Source organism: Dreissena polymorpha, chromosome 1 (genome assembly GCF_020536995.1).
Source record: "Dreissena polymorpha isolate Duluth1 chromosome 1, UMN_Dpol_1.0, whole genome shotgun sequence".
Taxonomy (NCBI): domain Eukaryota; kingdom Metazoa; phylum Mollusca; class Bivalvia; order Myida; family Dreissenidae; genus Dreissena; species Dreissena polymorpha.
The window spans coordinates 12,291,770-12,308,004 of NC_068355.1; the positions used below are offsets into that span (position 1 = coordinate 12,291,770).

Here is a 16,235-nt window from a genome sequence, read left to right on the forward strand (position 1 = left end):
CTATCTGACTAGTTTACGTTTTTAAGTAAAACAATTATCAGTGCTCCAGCTAGGCCTAAATCAAAGGGCGCCGCGCACTGCCCTCCCGAACCTCCGCCCTGCCCCCCGAACCTCCGCCCTGCCCCCCACCCCCCTAAAAAAAAAAAAAAATTTTTTTTTTTTTTTTTTTACATATGATAATTCATAAATCTCTTATTACATTGTAATTAGTTTAATCCTCATTGTAGACATATTATTTGAATGGTTTAATAATAATGGGAATAATACAATTATTTATAACATATAAATTAACATGCAATAGGAAGCATTCAAGAAACACCCGTGCGCTCGAACGTGCCCTTTTCACAAAATACTGTGCGTCGAAAGTGCCCTTTTGACAAAATACTGCGCGTCGAAAGTGCCCTTTTGACAAAAAAGCCCCCCTGCCCTTTTCAAATCCTAGCTGGAGCACTGAATTATTAATAGTAGCGTGTAACCGAACCATGCGAAGTCCATAGCGTTTTATTTTTAGAGAATCAAAGAAGTCTTCTGTCAAATGTTTATTTCGAATTATCATTAATCCGAAGTTTTTTTAACGTTCCCGACGACTTCGAAAAATCGGTGTTGAAGTGTTTATCATTTGGCAGGTTTAGAAATTATCTCCCTTTTAAAGCTTATTACTTCCCTTGGATTTGTTTTTTTAGACCTTTGACCTTGAAGGATGACATTGACCTTGACCTTTCACCACTCAAAATGTGCAGTGCCATGAGATACAAATGCATGCCAAATATCAAGTTGCTATCTTCAATATTGCAAAATTTATCACAAAACTTTAACCAATGTTAAAGTTTTGGGACACACACAATAAATGAATGACAGACAGACAGGCCAAAAACAATATACCCCCGATCTTTCGATCCGGGGGCATAAAAAGTTATGATAAAACTTTAATGAAGATTAAAGTTATAGGAAAGAAAAATACAATGATATTTGACCTTTGACCTTGAAGGTTGGCCTTGACCTTTCACCACTAAAAATGTGCATCTGCACCAGAAGTAAGTACCCCGGTAAATTATTGAATGGAGAAATGAAAATTATTATTTTTCAAATTTTGACCTTTGACCTTGAAGTATGACCTCGACCTTTCACTACTCAAAATGTGCAGCTCCACAAGATACACATACATGCCAAATATGAAATTGCTGTGTTCAATATTAAATAAAAGCTGCGCCATGAGCGCATGATACGCCCGTCGTTCGCCAATGAAGTAGTAAGGTAATAAATAACCCTTTGAATCATTTTTTTACTTCAGTTTATTTGTATTTGAATACATGGTTTATTTTATAAGTACATGAGCATGGAAATCACGAAATTTTGACGAACAAAGTCCCATAACTCTGGAACGACAATTCAGAATTCCGTCAAAAACGAAAGGGGATCAGGGTTTATCAATATTAAGATTGTGTTAAAATTTGAAGAAAATCTGTCAAAGGATATTTGACGTAGCGTACGACATTAACAGACGGACGGACGGACGGACGGACGGACGGACGGAGAGACGGACGCGGGGTATACCATAATACGTCCCGTCATAGACGGGCGTATAAAAAATCCATCGGGGGATATTTGAGCTACGGTAGGATACATGAACAACAATAACATTTAAGGTCACAGTGACCTTGACCTTAGAATGAATGACCTTGAAATGACCAGTGGTCATCTAAGTGTGCTTGCAAACCTTCATGTCAAGTTTGAAGACTCTATGTCCAAGCATACCAAAGTTATAACAATTTTAACATTTTAACATTTAAGGTCACAGTGACCTTGTGTGACCTTGACCTTAGAATGAATGACCTTGAAATGACCAGTGGTCATCTAAGTGTGCTTGCAAACCTTCATGTCAAGTTTGAAGACTCTATGTCCAAGCATACCAAAGTTATAACAATTTTAACATTTTAACATTTAAGGTCACAGTGACCTTGACCTTCAAATGAATGACATTGAAATGACCAGTGGTCATCTTCTAGTACTGGCCAATCTTTATTTCAAGTTTGAAGACTCTAGGTACAAGCGTACCAAAGTTATAACATGAAATAAGAACTTTAACATTTTTACATTCAAGGTCACAGTGACCTTGACCTTCAAATGAATGACCTTGAAATGTCCAGGGGTTACTTACTAGTTCTGGCCAACCTTCATGTCAAGTTTCAAGACTCTAGGTCCAAGCATACCAAAGTTATAACAACTTTAACATTTTTATATAGCTACAGTAGGACATTCAATGAAATAACGAAATTTTGACGAACAAAGTCCCATAACTCTGGAACGACAATTCAGAATTCCGTCAAAAACGAAAGGGGATCAGGGTTTATCAATATTAAGATTGTGTTGAAATTTGAAAAAAATCCATCGAAGGATATTTGACGTAGCGTACGACATTAACAGACATACGGACGGACAGACGGACGGACGGACAGACGGACGCGGGGTATACCATAATACGTCCCGTCATAGACGGGCGTATAAAAAGTAATGATAAAACTGTGATGAAGGTAAAAGTTTTAGGAAAGAAAAATACAATGATATTTGACCTTAGACCTTGAAGGATGACCTTGGCCTTGACTTTTCACCACTCAAAATGAGCAGCTACATGAGATACACATACATGGTAAATATCAAGTTGGTATGTTCAATATAGCAAAAGTTATTAAACTTTAACCAAGGTTAAAGTTTTGGGACAGAATGACAGACAGACAGGACAAAAACAATACACTCCTGATCTAACGATCCGGGGGCATAAAAAGTAGAAATGCAGAATTAAACAAAATGCATTTGCTACACTAATTATTCTCATGAGTTGCTCAGCCAATAAAATGTAGCTGAAATAATTACTAGTATCTAGCCAACTTAAAGATTTCTCTAACATGTTACCTGCGCTGTTGGGAATTAGGTGTATTGCCACTCCCCACCTGTCTCAGTGGTTTTCTATCTGGTGTCTTACTTTGTGAAACATCAGTTTGTTGCTCACCTGTATTCATAAAATACAGTTGTTGAAATTAAACATTATCAGGAGAATGTGTTGAAAAAAGAGAAGAAAACATTTCAGTATAATTTTTAGCAAAGCAGAGTAGCAAAGAGGGGGCCCGTCCACTGTTATGCCTCACCCTGTTACGATGTGTACTCCATTTTTATGCCCCATCCTTTCAACATATGTCTCACCCATTTGTGTCACTTTTTTATTTGTAAATTCTCTGGTAGGTACAGAAAACTCCTATGTGTATTTTGACTATTGACAATTTACTTTAGATTAACATCAAATCATTTTTAATTTAGAACATGCCTAATAGAATGATCCTGAATCTATGATTGGATATAAATCAAGCAACTTTCAGTATACTAAGTTTACCATTCAAGGAATTACCAAGTACAGGGCTTGACACTACCTTTTTTACCTACTGACCCAAAGGACAATCAGCTTTCAGAAATTACTGGTCCTCCAAGATTTCAACTGGTCCGAGAATTTCTATGTTATTTTACCTAAATAACTGTGGTCTGCAAACAATATAGCGGCCGTTGGCAAACATTGTATTTAAAGATAAACAAATGAAAAGAAGCGTAAAAATAAATAAATAATTTCTAAGTTGATCAATTTACACCTTTCTACCGACTATCGATCTGAATTAAAGGATGATAATTAAATAATTAGTTCTATGTCGATGATGTTACACCTTTCTACTGATTATCATTTGAAATTTAAAGGTAATAATTAAGTAGTTTTTTTTACCCACAAACTATGCTATTGTTAAGCAATATGCCAACCAAATTGTATGTTAATAACATATTTGCTAGGTTACTGGCTTTCATTTTCCGCAGTCAAAGGACATGCACATTTTTTTCATGTACAAAACGGGTACAATTTTTCTTGTGTCGTTTTGACTTTTCGGATACATTTTTTTTCGTTGATTATAATTTATTTTCGAAGTTCTTTATACAAGAAATAGAATGACGAATACACATGGGGTGATACAGACAGTGTGGTTTATAATATTTCAAAACGTGTTATCTTGAAAATAAGCACGTTTACTCTCCGGCAATATCAAAAAATTATTCGGCGCCCTCCAGTGTAAATTCCCATGGTAAACAAAGTATATTCTGATGGTACTAAGATCGATAAAATGCTGATTATTGCTTCTTTTTCAAAATAATAAATAGATCTGCCATTTTGTTCATTTTTCAATCCAACAATTCAAATTTTATGTCAATTTGTGTATCTATCACGCGAATTCCGGAGACATTTGCGGAACACAAATCGATTTTTTATCCGACAACAGGTTTTTGTCGATAATTTCTGGAAAAATTGGAATTTCCAATATGTTGCTATTTTTATCCCAGTCTCATGTCGGCGCATAAAATAATGATGAAATTATCGGTTTATTATTAACATATAAAGTTGTTTTATTGATGAAAACGGCTTTCCACCAGTATTTCACAATAAGCTGGCTGGGATTTTTATAACTGGTCCGACGGATCAACCAAATTTCTAGTTTCACTGGTCCTCCCTATTTTTTACTGACCTCGGGTCAACGGACCACTGTTAGTGTCTAGCCCTGAAGTAAACGGCTGCCCTCCCCTTTTTCAGGCCATCTGCCATTTAATTAGTCTGGATTATAACATAATGGCATTCAAAGCCATTAATAACAAGAGGGCCATGATGGCACTGAATCGCTCACCTGACTTACCTTGCTACATCAACTTAAATTCTAAAAGACCCATAAACAACCCCAAGCCAGATTTCATCAATTAATACATTCTGACAAAATTTCATTAAGACGTGATGAAAACTGTGACCTCTTTCATCTTCACAAGGTTTTACTAGAATTGGCCAAGTGACCTAATTTTTGACCCCAGATGACCCATATACAATTTAAAATCAGATATTATCAAGATAAACATTCTGACCATATTTCATAAAGATCAGATGAAAACTATGACCTCTATTGTCTACACAAATTTTTTCTATGATTTGATATAGTGACCTAGTTTTTGACCCCAGATGACCCAAATACAATCCCAACCCAGGTTTCATCAAGATTAACATTCTGGCCAAATTTTATCAAGTTTTGATGAAAACTGTGACCTCTACTGTCTACACAAGTTTTTTTAAACTTTGACCTATTGACCTAGTTTTTACCCTAGATGACCCAATTTGATCCCAACCAAGATTTTAACAAGACAAACATTCTGACCATATTTCAATAAGATCTGATGAAAACTGACCTCAATTGTCTACACAAGGTTTTTCTATTATTTGACCTAGTGACCTAGTTTCTGACCCCAGATGACCAAAATACAATCCCAATACAGATTTTTTCAAGATAAACATTCTGACCAAATTTCATAAAGATTGGATGAAAACTGTGACCTCTATTGTCTACACAAAGTTTTTCTATTAGTTGACCTAGTGACCTAGTTTTTGACCCCAGATGACCCAAATACAATCCGACCCAGATTTCATCAAGATAAACATTCTGACCAAATTTCATAAAGATTGGATGAAAACTGTGACCTCTATTGTCTACACAAAGTTTTTCTATAATTTGACCTAGTGACCTAGTTTTTGACCCCAGATGACCCAAATACAATCCCAACCCAGATTTCATCAAGATAAACATTCTGACCAAATTTCATAAAGCTTGGATGAAAACTGTGACCTCTATTGTCTACACAAGGTTTTTCTATTATTTGACCTAGTGACCTAGTTTTTGACCCCAGATGACCCAAATACAATCCCAACCCAGATTTCATCAAGATATACATTCTGACCAAATTTCATAAAGATTGGATGAAAACTGTGACCTCTACTGTCTACACAAACAAATTGTTGACAGACGGACGGACGCACAACGGACATCACACGGTCACATAAGCTCACTATGTCACTTAGTGACAGATGAGCTTAAAATCACTACAAAGTTATGGTCCATTAATATATGACAAAGTTTAGGGCCTTGGACAGTTTCTGAAAGCGTTTTGGAAAAATCTCCCGAAGTGTTATTTTTAAGAAAAGCCCAAGGCCGCTGATTTAGTCAAATATCAATGGACCGAAATGAAAGTCTGACTTGATCTTTAAGTTATGTAGGTACACTCACAAACAAAATATCAGTGAATATCATAAAGCGTTTCATAAAAAAACATCCGGAAAACGGTTATTATAGAGAAAATTAATTTCCAAGTCAAAGGTCCATAACATCACCAAAAATCAATGGGCCAGAACAAAACTAACACTTCATCTGAAGGTCAAGTCGATAGACTTACATACCAAAAATCAGCTAAATATCTGAAAGACTTTTGAAAAAAAAAAATCTCAGGAAAACATTTATAATAAAGAAATCCCAAGTCCAATAACCATAACTCAATGGACCGGAATGAAACTCTCAATTCATCTGTAAGTCATTTAGGTAGACTAACACAACAAATATAAGGTTAATATCTCAAAGCATTTATGAAAAAAGTCCGGAAAATGTAATGCCAGACAGATGGACAGTGCAACTGCTATATGCCACCCTACCAGGGGCATAAAAATGTGTACAAATTCACACAGATAACTAAATAAATCAAATAATGTACATTTATATTTGCGCACATTTGTTATTATTGAATTAACATAAAAAGTAATACAAGAGGACCAAGGGAATGGTAGACCCTATATACTCCAACATGTAAACATTAAAGTGAAGTATATATCTAATATAAAAAGTCTAAATGATGATGCCAGATCTGCTCATTTTGAGCAATTTCTTCATTTATCACAATGATTTATAAAATACCAAAATCAATTCCTTCATTTTCCATTACAATTTAAGTCTTTTAATTTGGAAAGTCCAAAATGTGTCATACGGTAAAGCATTAACCCTTTACCAAATGACACATTTTGAACTGTCCCAAATTGAAAGATGATGCAGACAACACTTAAAATTATAATGGAATATGAAGAAATAGCTTTGGAAGAGTATAAATAATTGTGATAAAAGGAGAAATTGCTCAATATGAGCAATTTCTCCTTTAATCACAATGATTTATACAGTCTTCTGCACCAAACCCATAAAATACTGTTACCGTTTGGTAATGGGTTATTCCAACCAAAAATGTGGAAATGGATTAACCCATTACAAACAATAACAAAAATTTACTGGTTTATTGCAGACGACTCTAGAAATCATTTGTGATTAAAGGAGAAATTGCTTATTTTGAGCAATTTCTCCTTTTATCACAATGATTTCAACCCTACCAAAGCTATTTCTTCACATTCCATTACAATGTTCTTTGTCATCTGCGACCTCTTTGAATTTGGGACAGTCCAAAAGTTGTCATTTGGTAAAGGGTTTATGGGTTCAACAGAAGTTGACCTTACATCTTCACAGGTGTTATGCAATGAAGGATTTCTTGAAGTACTGTTAGGGGAGTTACCCTTCTACCTCAGATGACTTAAGAAGACAAAAGAAGAAATTGCTCATAGCAAGCAAAATCTCCTTTAAACACAATGTTTTCTACCTATTTGGTTGAGGACAAATTTTCTTGAACAACTTTTTTAGGGGAGCCTTTAAGGATCATCCCTGTAAAAAAAATTGAAAATCCGACGAGCCGTTTCTGACGAGAAGATTTTTTAAGGTTTTGACCATATATGGGCATGGCGGCCAGCTGGGTTATGTGACCAAATTTTTTTTTAACAATATTTTTTTCCCGTGACGTAAGGATGCTCCACATGAAATTTGGTTGAAATTGGCTCAATGGTTTAGGAGGAAAATATGATCTGCTCAGGTACGCTAAAAAGTGGACTTAAACATTGAGATAAAAGGAATTTTTGCTTGTTTTGAAGAGATTCCTCTTTTTTCTCAAAATTGACAAGATATCATCCACTAAACAGGCAACCCATGTTCGCATAAGGAAAAGGGTAACTTGGAAAAAAATGGTATCCATTTAACCCTTTACCAATCAACATATTTTGGACTGAACAATTTCTCAATTTCCCACAATGATCCAACCCTACCAGAGCAATTTCCTAAGCAATAATCACCTCCCATTTTAAAAATGGTATCCCTTTAACCCTTTACCAATCAACATATTTTGGACTGAACAATTTCTCAATTTCCCACAATGATTCAACCCTACCAGAGCAATTTCCTAAGCAATAATCACCTCCCATTTTAAAGGAAAAATAATTTCTCATCAACAAAACTACAGCATTAATTGATTTCTGGTAGTTAACCTTTTTCCAAATTGAAAGAGGTTGCAGACGACAAATTAAATTATAATGGAATAAGAAGAAACTGATTTAATAGGGTAGGAAGCATTGTGATGAAAGGAGAAAATGCTAATTTCAGCAATTTCTCCTTTATTTCAATGATTTCCACAGTCACAAACATTTGCAGAAAGAATTAACTGTTCTGGGTTAAGGGTTTATGTGGTCTGCAGCAAAGCCATCAGAAGAGAATCGTGTCAGAGAAACCTGGCCTGTAGCCAGCAAATCCTTTACTCTAATAGCACTATTAATTGGAAAAAAGAGTACACTATAATTATTTCTAAATCTGCCATCTCAAGGAGATAATTCTGAACTTAATGGTCCGATGTTGCTCATTTTCGACAGGGCTCGAGTTTTCATTGATATGAAGACACTGTGCAAGTTTGGAAAGAATTGGATGAAAAATTTAGACTTTATTGCATAAACACCATTTTCTCAATTCAAGGGGAGGTAATTCTGTACTTCATGGAACAATAATGCTCATTTTTTGTAGGGTTCGTGTCCTCATTGATATAAGGACACAGTGCAAATTTGGAAAGGATCGGACAAAAAAATGTGGAAGATTTTTGAAAGTTTTCACAAAATAGGCAAAAACGAATAAACATGCAAAGTTCAACGAGCTCCTGCGGCCATGTTTTTTGACGAATCAAATTTCTTTGAACAACTTTTTCAGGGGAGCCTTCAAAGGTCATCCCTGTGAAATTTTTTGAAAATCTGATGAGCGGTTTCTGACAAGAAGATTTTTTAAGGTTTTTACCATATATGGTCATGGCGGCCATCTTGGTTATGTGATCAAATTTTTTTTAACAATTCTTTTGTCCCATGACCTAGGGATGCTCCACATGAAATTTAGTTGAAATTGGCTCAATGGTTTAGTAGAAGAAGATGTTTACAAATTGTTTACAGACAGACAGACAGACAGACAGACAGACAGACGGACGGCCGGCCGGACGGTGAGTGATCACAATAGCTCGCCCCGAGCTATCGCTCAGGTGAGCTAAAAACAGATATAAGTTAACGCAGACATTTTACAACCTGTAAAATACAGCTTCATATATGACAAAACTGAGATTGCTAATAAGGAATCATTTACTTGTCTTGGACAACCACACGATCCATAAGAATAACTAGAAACCATGTTGCCAGCCTTATCAATACGCTTGATGAATGCCTTTAGTCATACCTTTAGAAGATGATATACTGCCACTGTCTTCAAACGTAATGGAGCGCAACGCTTTACAAGATACAGGTTTTTCTGAACTCTGTCGAGTGGACTTCACAACAGTGTTGCTATTAATAGATGCTCGCGGCGGTTTCGCTACTTCTTTCGCCCTAGGAGGTTCCAAACTTGTCCTACAGTTTTGAGCCTCGTCCAGTCCCGAGAGATTCTGAGATGAATTTTGTGGACCGTCCACAAGAGTAGAAACAGAGGCTAGACTGGTTACACTGTTGGCAGACTGGTCAACTATTGTACTTGTTCCTGAATCGTTTTCACCCAAGTTGTTTGACAACCCAGTTCGAGATTCATCCACACAGTTACTATAGTTCAGCGCCGGCTCAGGGTCTGGGTTATATACATCTGCCACTGTTTCCCCATGTTCATTCATTAAGTTGGATTTGTTCACACTTGTATGGCAGGTAGAGTCTACATGTGGCAACACTTCAGGATTCACAGTAGGTTCAATAGTGAAAGTATTGTCTAGGTTGTCTGAGTCAGCTTCTGGTATTGTCTCTTGCACACTGTCAGATTTTACATGCAGGTTTGAGAATTTTTTACACTTTGTTATAGTGTCATTTACATGAGAAAATTTGGATTTTGTAATATCACTTGCTGGACAAGAATCTTCGAAATCATCACTGGTATTTACACTGTTAGACAATTTTGATCTACTATTGTTCGCAGGTCGTCTGGAACTATTACTAAAAACTCTTGAAGGGTATTCAGTTTTCTGTGGACAATTATTGTCTCTATGGTTACCACCCCCACCACTGGCCAAGTTGCTAGGCAACCTATGTCTCTGACTAGAACCCTCACTCTGTGACTTGGACCGCACATTGGACCTACTTTGGTTTGGGGTCGTGACCCCTCTGTGACCTTTCACCCTCATGGCTGCTGGTTGTGAACATGAAGGGGCTAACATCATTCTTTTAGCTTTTGGTGGAGAACATTCATCAACTGCATGAAACAGACAGATGATTAACAAGTCTACACTTTTAAGGTTCCACATAAACTGTTGAAATATTCACTAAGACTACAGAGACTTTAAATTTTCTATACTTAACATAAAACTTAGTTTAACCCTTCACCACTTAGACACTTATTTTCAAGCATTTGTAGTGCCTTATAAAGTTATATTTAAATTAAGACCTTTCTTACTAGATTCAAGTTTTTAAGGCTTCATCTCCAAACCTTAGATACTGATGAGCAGCAAACAGCATAAAACCTGAACAGACTGCGAGTTACTCAAAGACTGTTCTGGCTTTATGCTGTTTGCACATAGCCATTTCCACTTTGGCTCTATATGGGAAAGGGTTAACTAGATTCAGTACACCTTAGTTACTTTATGTTTTAAAACTTCGTATCAATAAAAAAACCTTCTCATGGATAATAAATGATAACGCTCGTACCCCGTTGTGGAAAGCTCTGCGGTGCAGTGTTAACACTGGTTGCTGTGAACCGGAACACCTTGTTCTCCTCTGCTACAGGCTTGTCCAAGATCGGCATATCTTGGGTGTCTAAATATGCACAAGATAGTCTGGTAGTTAAATGTCATACCTTTTAACCATAACCTACTCTTGTTTTACATGTATATATAGGCTATTGATAATCCAACTTTGTATATAATTGAATTCATGGCACATTTTCAAATATTTTAGAATGGATTTATTTCAGATCAATAACAAAATTTGAAAATATAATACATATTCTTTTTTAGACACATAGAGAATACTAGGTTAGTGTTGAATACAGAGAAGTTTATGTTGCGAGGCTTAGAACGCCGGAAGCGCGAGCCTTTCAGATCAATAACAAAATTTGAAAATATAATACATATTCTTTTTTAGACACAAATGGATTATTGCCAATCAATTGATTGTAACCTTGGTCTCTATAAAACAAAATGTAAATAAACAAGATGCTGCATTTAAGTCAGGTCAAAAGAGGTCAAAAAAGCAAACAGGGGTGTCCATTGTCCCTGATTTGTAATCAGGAATACTAGGCCGCTCAGGTTGCAGGTCTTAAACATTAAAAAATGGTTGGTGTATACAATAAATATACCAGACCATCCGTTTAATTGCATGTGTAAGGAAAAAATGGTTGGTGTATACAATAAATAAATAAATATACCAAACCATCTGTTTAATTGCATGTGTTAGGAAAAAATGGTTGGTGTATACAATAAATAAATAAATAATCCAGACCATCCGTTTAATTGCATGTGCATTTGTCATTCTATAAAATGTTGTATAAAAAACGTAGAAAATATATTCAAATCAACAAAAATACTGTATCCGATTACAACTGTCCAGAAATAATATATGTGTTTTGCATATAAAATAAATTGTGCATATCGTTTGACTGCAGAAAATGAAAACCAGTTACCTAGCACATACATGTAAAAGAGCAGGTTCCTAAATCTTACATAAATTGATGCATTAAAGGGATTCAACTCACGAACGAAGAAACTAAGAAATTAACTGTAATTAATTTTTATTCAAAATGTTAATGAACATACCGGAGCTTGACTCCAATTAACAAACATGTCACACTACATGCTACTGAGACGTAAGCACGTCTCCTGTACAATAAGTAAAACAAGATGTGTTTGTGAAACACTATGTCCCCATATATTTGACCTTTGACCTTGAAGGATGACCTTGAACTTTCATCACTCAAAATGTGCAGCTCCATGAGATATACATGCATGCCAAATATCAAGTTGCTATCTTCAATATTGCAAAAGCGTACATTAAATGAACAATTTTGACCCATATATTTTACCTTGACCTTTCACCACTCAAAATGTGCAGCTCTGTGAGATACACATGCATGCCAAATATAAAGTTGCTACATGTATCTGCCATATTGCAAACGTCATGGTAAATGTTAAAGCTGGTGCAAACAAACAAACAAAGCAAGAAACAGGGCAAAAACAATATGTCCCTCACTATAGTGGCAGGGGACATAAAAACAACAATTGTATAATAGACATATATTGATAATCAATTGAACAGAAAATATTATTATAAAATATTTAAACTAATTCGCTCAATAAAAAGGGACAAAATTGTCACAAAACCAGGTTTTCAATACAAACAAGCAAATTCGTTGAATTGACATCCCCCGCCATTATACTTCTGGACACAAAAGTATTCTGGATGGATGGACAAAGCCAATGTGCATCATCCTCTTATCCATATATATATATTCATACCAAGTTTCAATGAAATCTGTCAAAGCACTTCCAAGATATGGCTCCGGACACACAAAAGAAGCATTTTTTCATGATACAAAGGGCCATGACTCAGTTATGATCCGATGTTGTACAATGCCATTTTGCGTGCATCATCCTCTTATCCATTTATATACTCATACCAAGTTTCAATGAAATCCGCCAAAGCACTTCCAAGATATGGCTCTGAACACAAAAGTGCCGGACAAACAGACGGACAACGCAAAAACAATATCCCTCCGCCTATGGCAGGGGATAAAAAAGTCTGATAAAGGGAGACAACTTCAACTACAATGTGCATTACTACTGATTGTTCATCACAGTTACCCCCATTGTTTGTTTCAAAATCAATCTATTTTAAGTCGTGGCGACCTTGACCTTGAAGATATCTACGTAATTCTTTCGCTCGACACACCATCCAATAATGGTGAACAAATGAGCCAAATGATTAAAAAATCTGACAATGAATGACATAGTTATGGCCTGGACAAGCTCATTTATGGCCATTTTTGACCTTTGAACTCAAAGTGTGACCTTGACCTTAAAGTGTGACAGAAAAATCTATTATTAACCTTGGTGACCTTGACCCCAGTGACCTCAAACATCATCAAACGGTAGAGGTTCAGACAATGTATCTACATGACAAATATGAAAGAGATTGTTAAAGTATTGAAGGTGCTATGAGAAACTGTAACAAAAGTCTATTATTAGCCTTGGTGACCTTGACCCCAGTGACCTCAAATGTCATCAAAAGGTAGAGGTCCATGCAAGGTATCTACATGCCAAATATGAAAGAGATCAGTAAAGTATTGAAGGTGCTATGAGAAACTGTAACATAAGTGTGACCAAACAGAAGTACGGAAGTGCGGAAGTACGGAAGTGCTGAAGGACAAACTGGCAACTATATGCTCCCCATATATATATATACAATATGCAGTACTTCATTTCGCTAATACATCACATTACCAAAGTGGGTCATTTCAAGCTCAAAATGAGCTCCTTTTGCACCATTAAGTGAGATGTTTAATATATCTAACAACTAATAGTGGCATGTAGAACTGGTACATATGAAAATTATATATATGTATTGAGTCATTATGCTATATGCCACCTTCTTCTAAAGGAGGCATACACAAATATGTCCAATATTACAGTACCTGCACTTTCATGCTTGAGGCCGAGGACTGGCAAGTCCAGCATCTGTTCCAGGGTATAACCCCGCACATAGCTGTCCTCACCTCCCTGCTCTGAATCCTCCCAGCTCACTTCCTGCCCAGCAGCCCACCTGTTGACCCCCTCGTACATGGACACAAGGTCAGAGGTCAGAATCTTGTGACCCTTCAGAATGTAGTGCTGATGCTTTACGAGCTTTAAAAGTTGATGGAGTAGCCTGTTTTCAAAAAATGGCATGGATTAATATCCAAAGCTCAGATGAATTACTATTTTATCAATTCAAATGATAAGTAATAAAACATGCCAGATGTTATTTTTCGAATTCAGTGTTAACATATTTTTTAAACTAGCGTGCCATCAAAATGTATTAGTAAGTGGATGAAACAAATTCATTTTTATTTGCAACCAATTAAAACAAGTATTTATTACTAATGGTCAATCTCTTACAATGAATAAAAGAAAATTTATTGAAGATGACAATTATGCACGAAATGGGTCACTTCATGCAAGTAACAAAACTTTAGTATTTAGTACCATTTATCTCAAAATTAGTTTTTTCTCTACTTCCCATTGATTACTACAAACACAAACACATTCATTTTGATGAATTGAATAAACTTCTTAAGGGCACATAACTCTGCAACAAATTAATACGACATACACAAAAATAATGTCTTGCACTGCTACATAGCATGAAAAAATCCTATCGAGTGTTGTTTTGATTCACAAAAAACTGAAATACTGTAATTTGCAAAACAAAGCACAATTTTACAAGTAAACATGTATTAAGTGTCCAAAGATGACCTAAGTTCAAGGGTAAGAAACTCTGCAAAGAAACACTTTTACAGAGTATCGACAACACGTAAAAACACTCTTACGTTGATAGGCAGAAAACTATGAGACATATTTGCTATACAAAGTTCACATATGCAGCCTGAAAGACAAACTGACAAATCAACCCACGCACAACGTGGTTCCAGTATACCCAACCACACCTTTGTTTGTTGAGGTATAATACGATCAGAAACCTCAGACAGACTGTATGACTGGTGTAAGCACTAACTGAGTGCCTTGCAAAAAAAAGTAGAAAGAAATAACTAGTACTTAATTGACAATTTGTATTATTATACCTCACTTTTATTTACAATGCTCAACTCCCATAGGCCATCATGACATAGAAATACTGTCAGACCCAGCGGGAATAAATTTACTGTCCAAAATATACTGTATCCCGCTGCCATAGCAATCACGTGCCACCAGCGGGAAAAAATTTACTGACAAAAAAATACTGTATCCCGCTGCCTTAGCAATCACGTGCGGAATGTTCGAAAATTATACTGTCCCATTCGCACATGCGCAGTAGGCAGTTTTGCGTGTCCGTTGTATTTGGATAATTAAAATATCGATTGCAGCTGAAACTGTGCTGTAGAATAGATTAATGCCATTATTTAAGCTTTGACAGGAGTCAAAAAGAAAATCAATTTAGTATAAACGACACGCTTACCTCAAAGGCAACTTTAATCCAATGCTAATAACAATAAAGTTACAACGATATTCACTTCCAGTGTCTGTTCTTAAGGTGTTATGCATGACAAACACAAAATCCGAAATACGTTTTGGATTCGTTCGATGCTTTAAACAAATATTTTACTGTTAAAAAAACCACCACGTCCATATCGTTGTCCCAAAATGTTTCGTCACCGAAATGACGTCACACAAGTACGTCATAAATTGCGTAATCAAGTGATGAAAATAAAATACGGAAAGCTGGTCCTGTTATATATTTTTAAAGAAATAATTGACGACTAAGAAAATTGATGGGATAAATTGATTACTAGGTCAGTGCCGAATAAAGCGTAGTTCATTTTGCTCTGCCCGTAAATCTGAACCACTCAACATATTAATGGTTGTTCATTGCTGTAATTAAATTCAATTATTGAATATTAAAATTGTTCATGGTTCATATAAATTGTTAATGTTTGAATAGTTTATTCGGTATAATAAAATAAATATTACAAGTCTGACAGGGCGACAGTAAATTTGTCAACTTTCGGAAAAATACTGTCAACCTTGGCTTCGCCTCGGTTGACAGTATTTCCTTAAGTCGACAAATTTACTGTCACCCTGTCAGCCATGTAATATTTATATACTGTGCATGTTTATGTTTGTAGGAATACGGTCAATTCAGATTCAGAAATTTTGGTTCAATCAATTGGGCATATAAAAATAATATAGTGGCAAATGTCATACGACTGTGACCTTATTCCATATGGAAAACAAGAGAGCCATGATGGCCCTGTTTCGCTCACCTGACTAACCTTGCTACATCAACT

At 35.8% G+C, this 16,235-nt stretch overlaps 1 protein-coding gene across 2 annotated transcripts in view; it reads right to left on the reverse strand.

Annotated features, from left to right (window-relative positions):
• The window catches only part of LOC127871276 (uncharacterized), a 59,467-nt gene that overhangs the window by 11,283 nt on the left and 31,949 nt on the right, over positions 1–16,235 (reverse strand). For both annotated transcript variants that reach the window (XM_052414039.1, XM_052414048.1), the window contains 4 exons: positions 13,887–14,119; positions 10,907–11,014; positions 9,462–10,454; positions 2,911–3,007 (listed from right to left, as the gene is read on the reverse strand). In XM_052414039.1, coding sequence (XP_052269999.1) covers positions 2,911–3,007; positions 9,462–10,454; positions 10,907–11,014; positions 13,887–14,119 — 1,431 coding nt within the window. The remainder of the gene's footprint in view (positions 1–2,910; positions 3,008–9,461; positions 10,455–10,906; positions 11,015–13,886; positions 14,120–16,235) is intronic.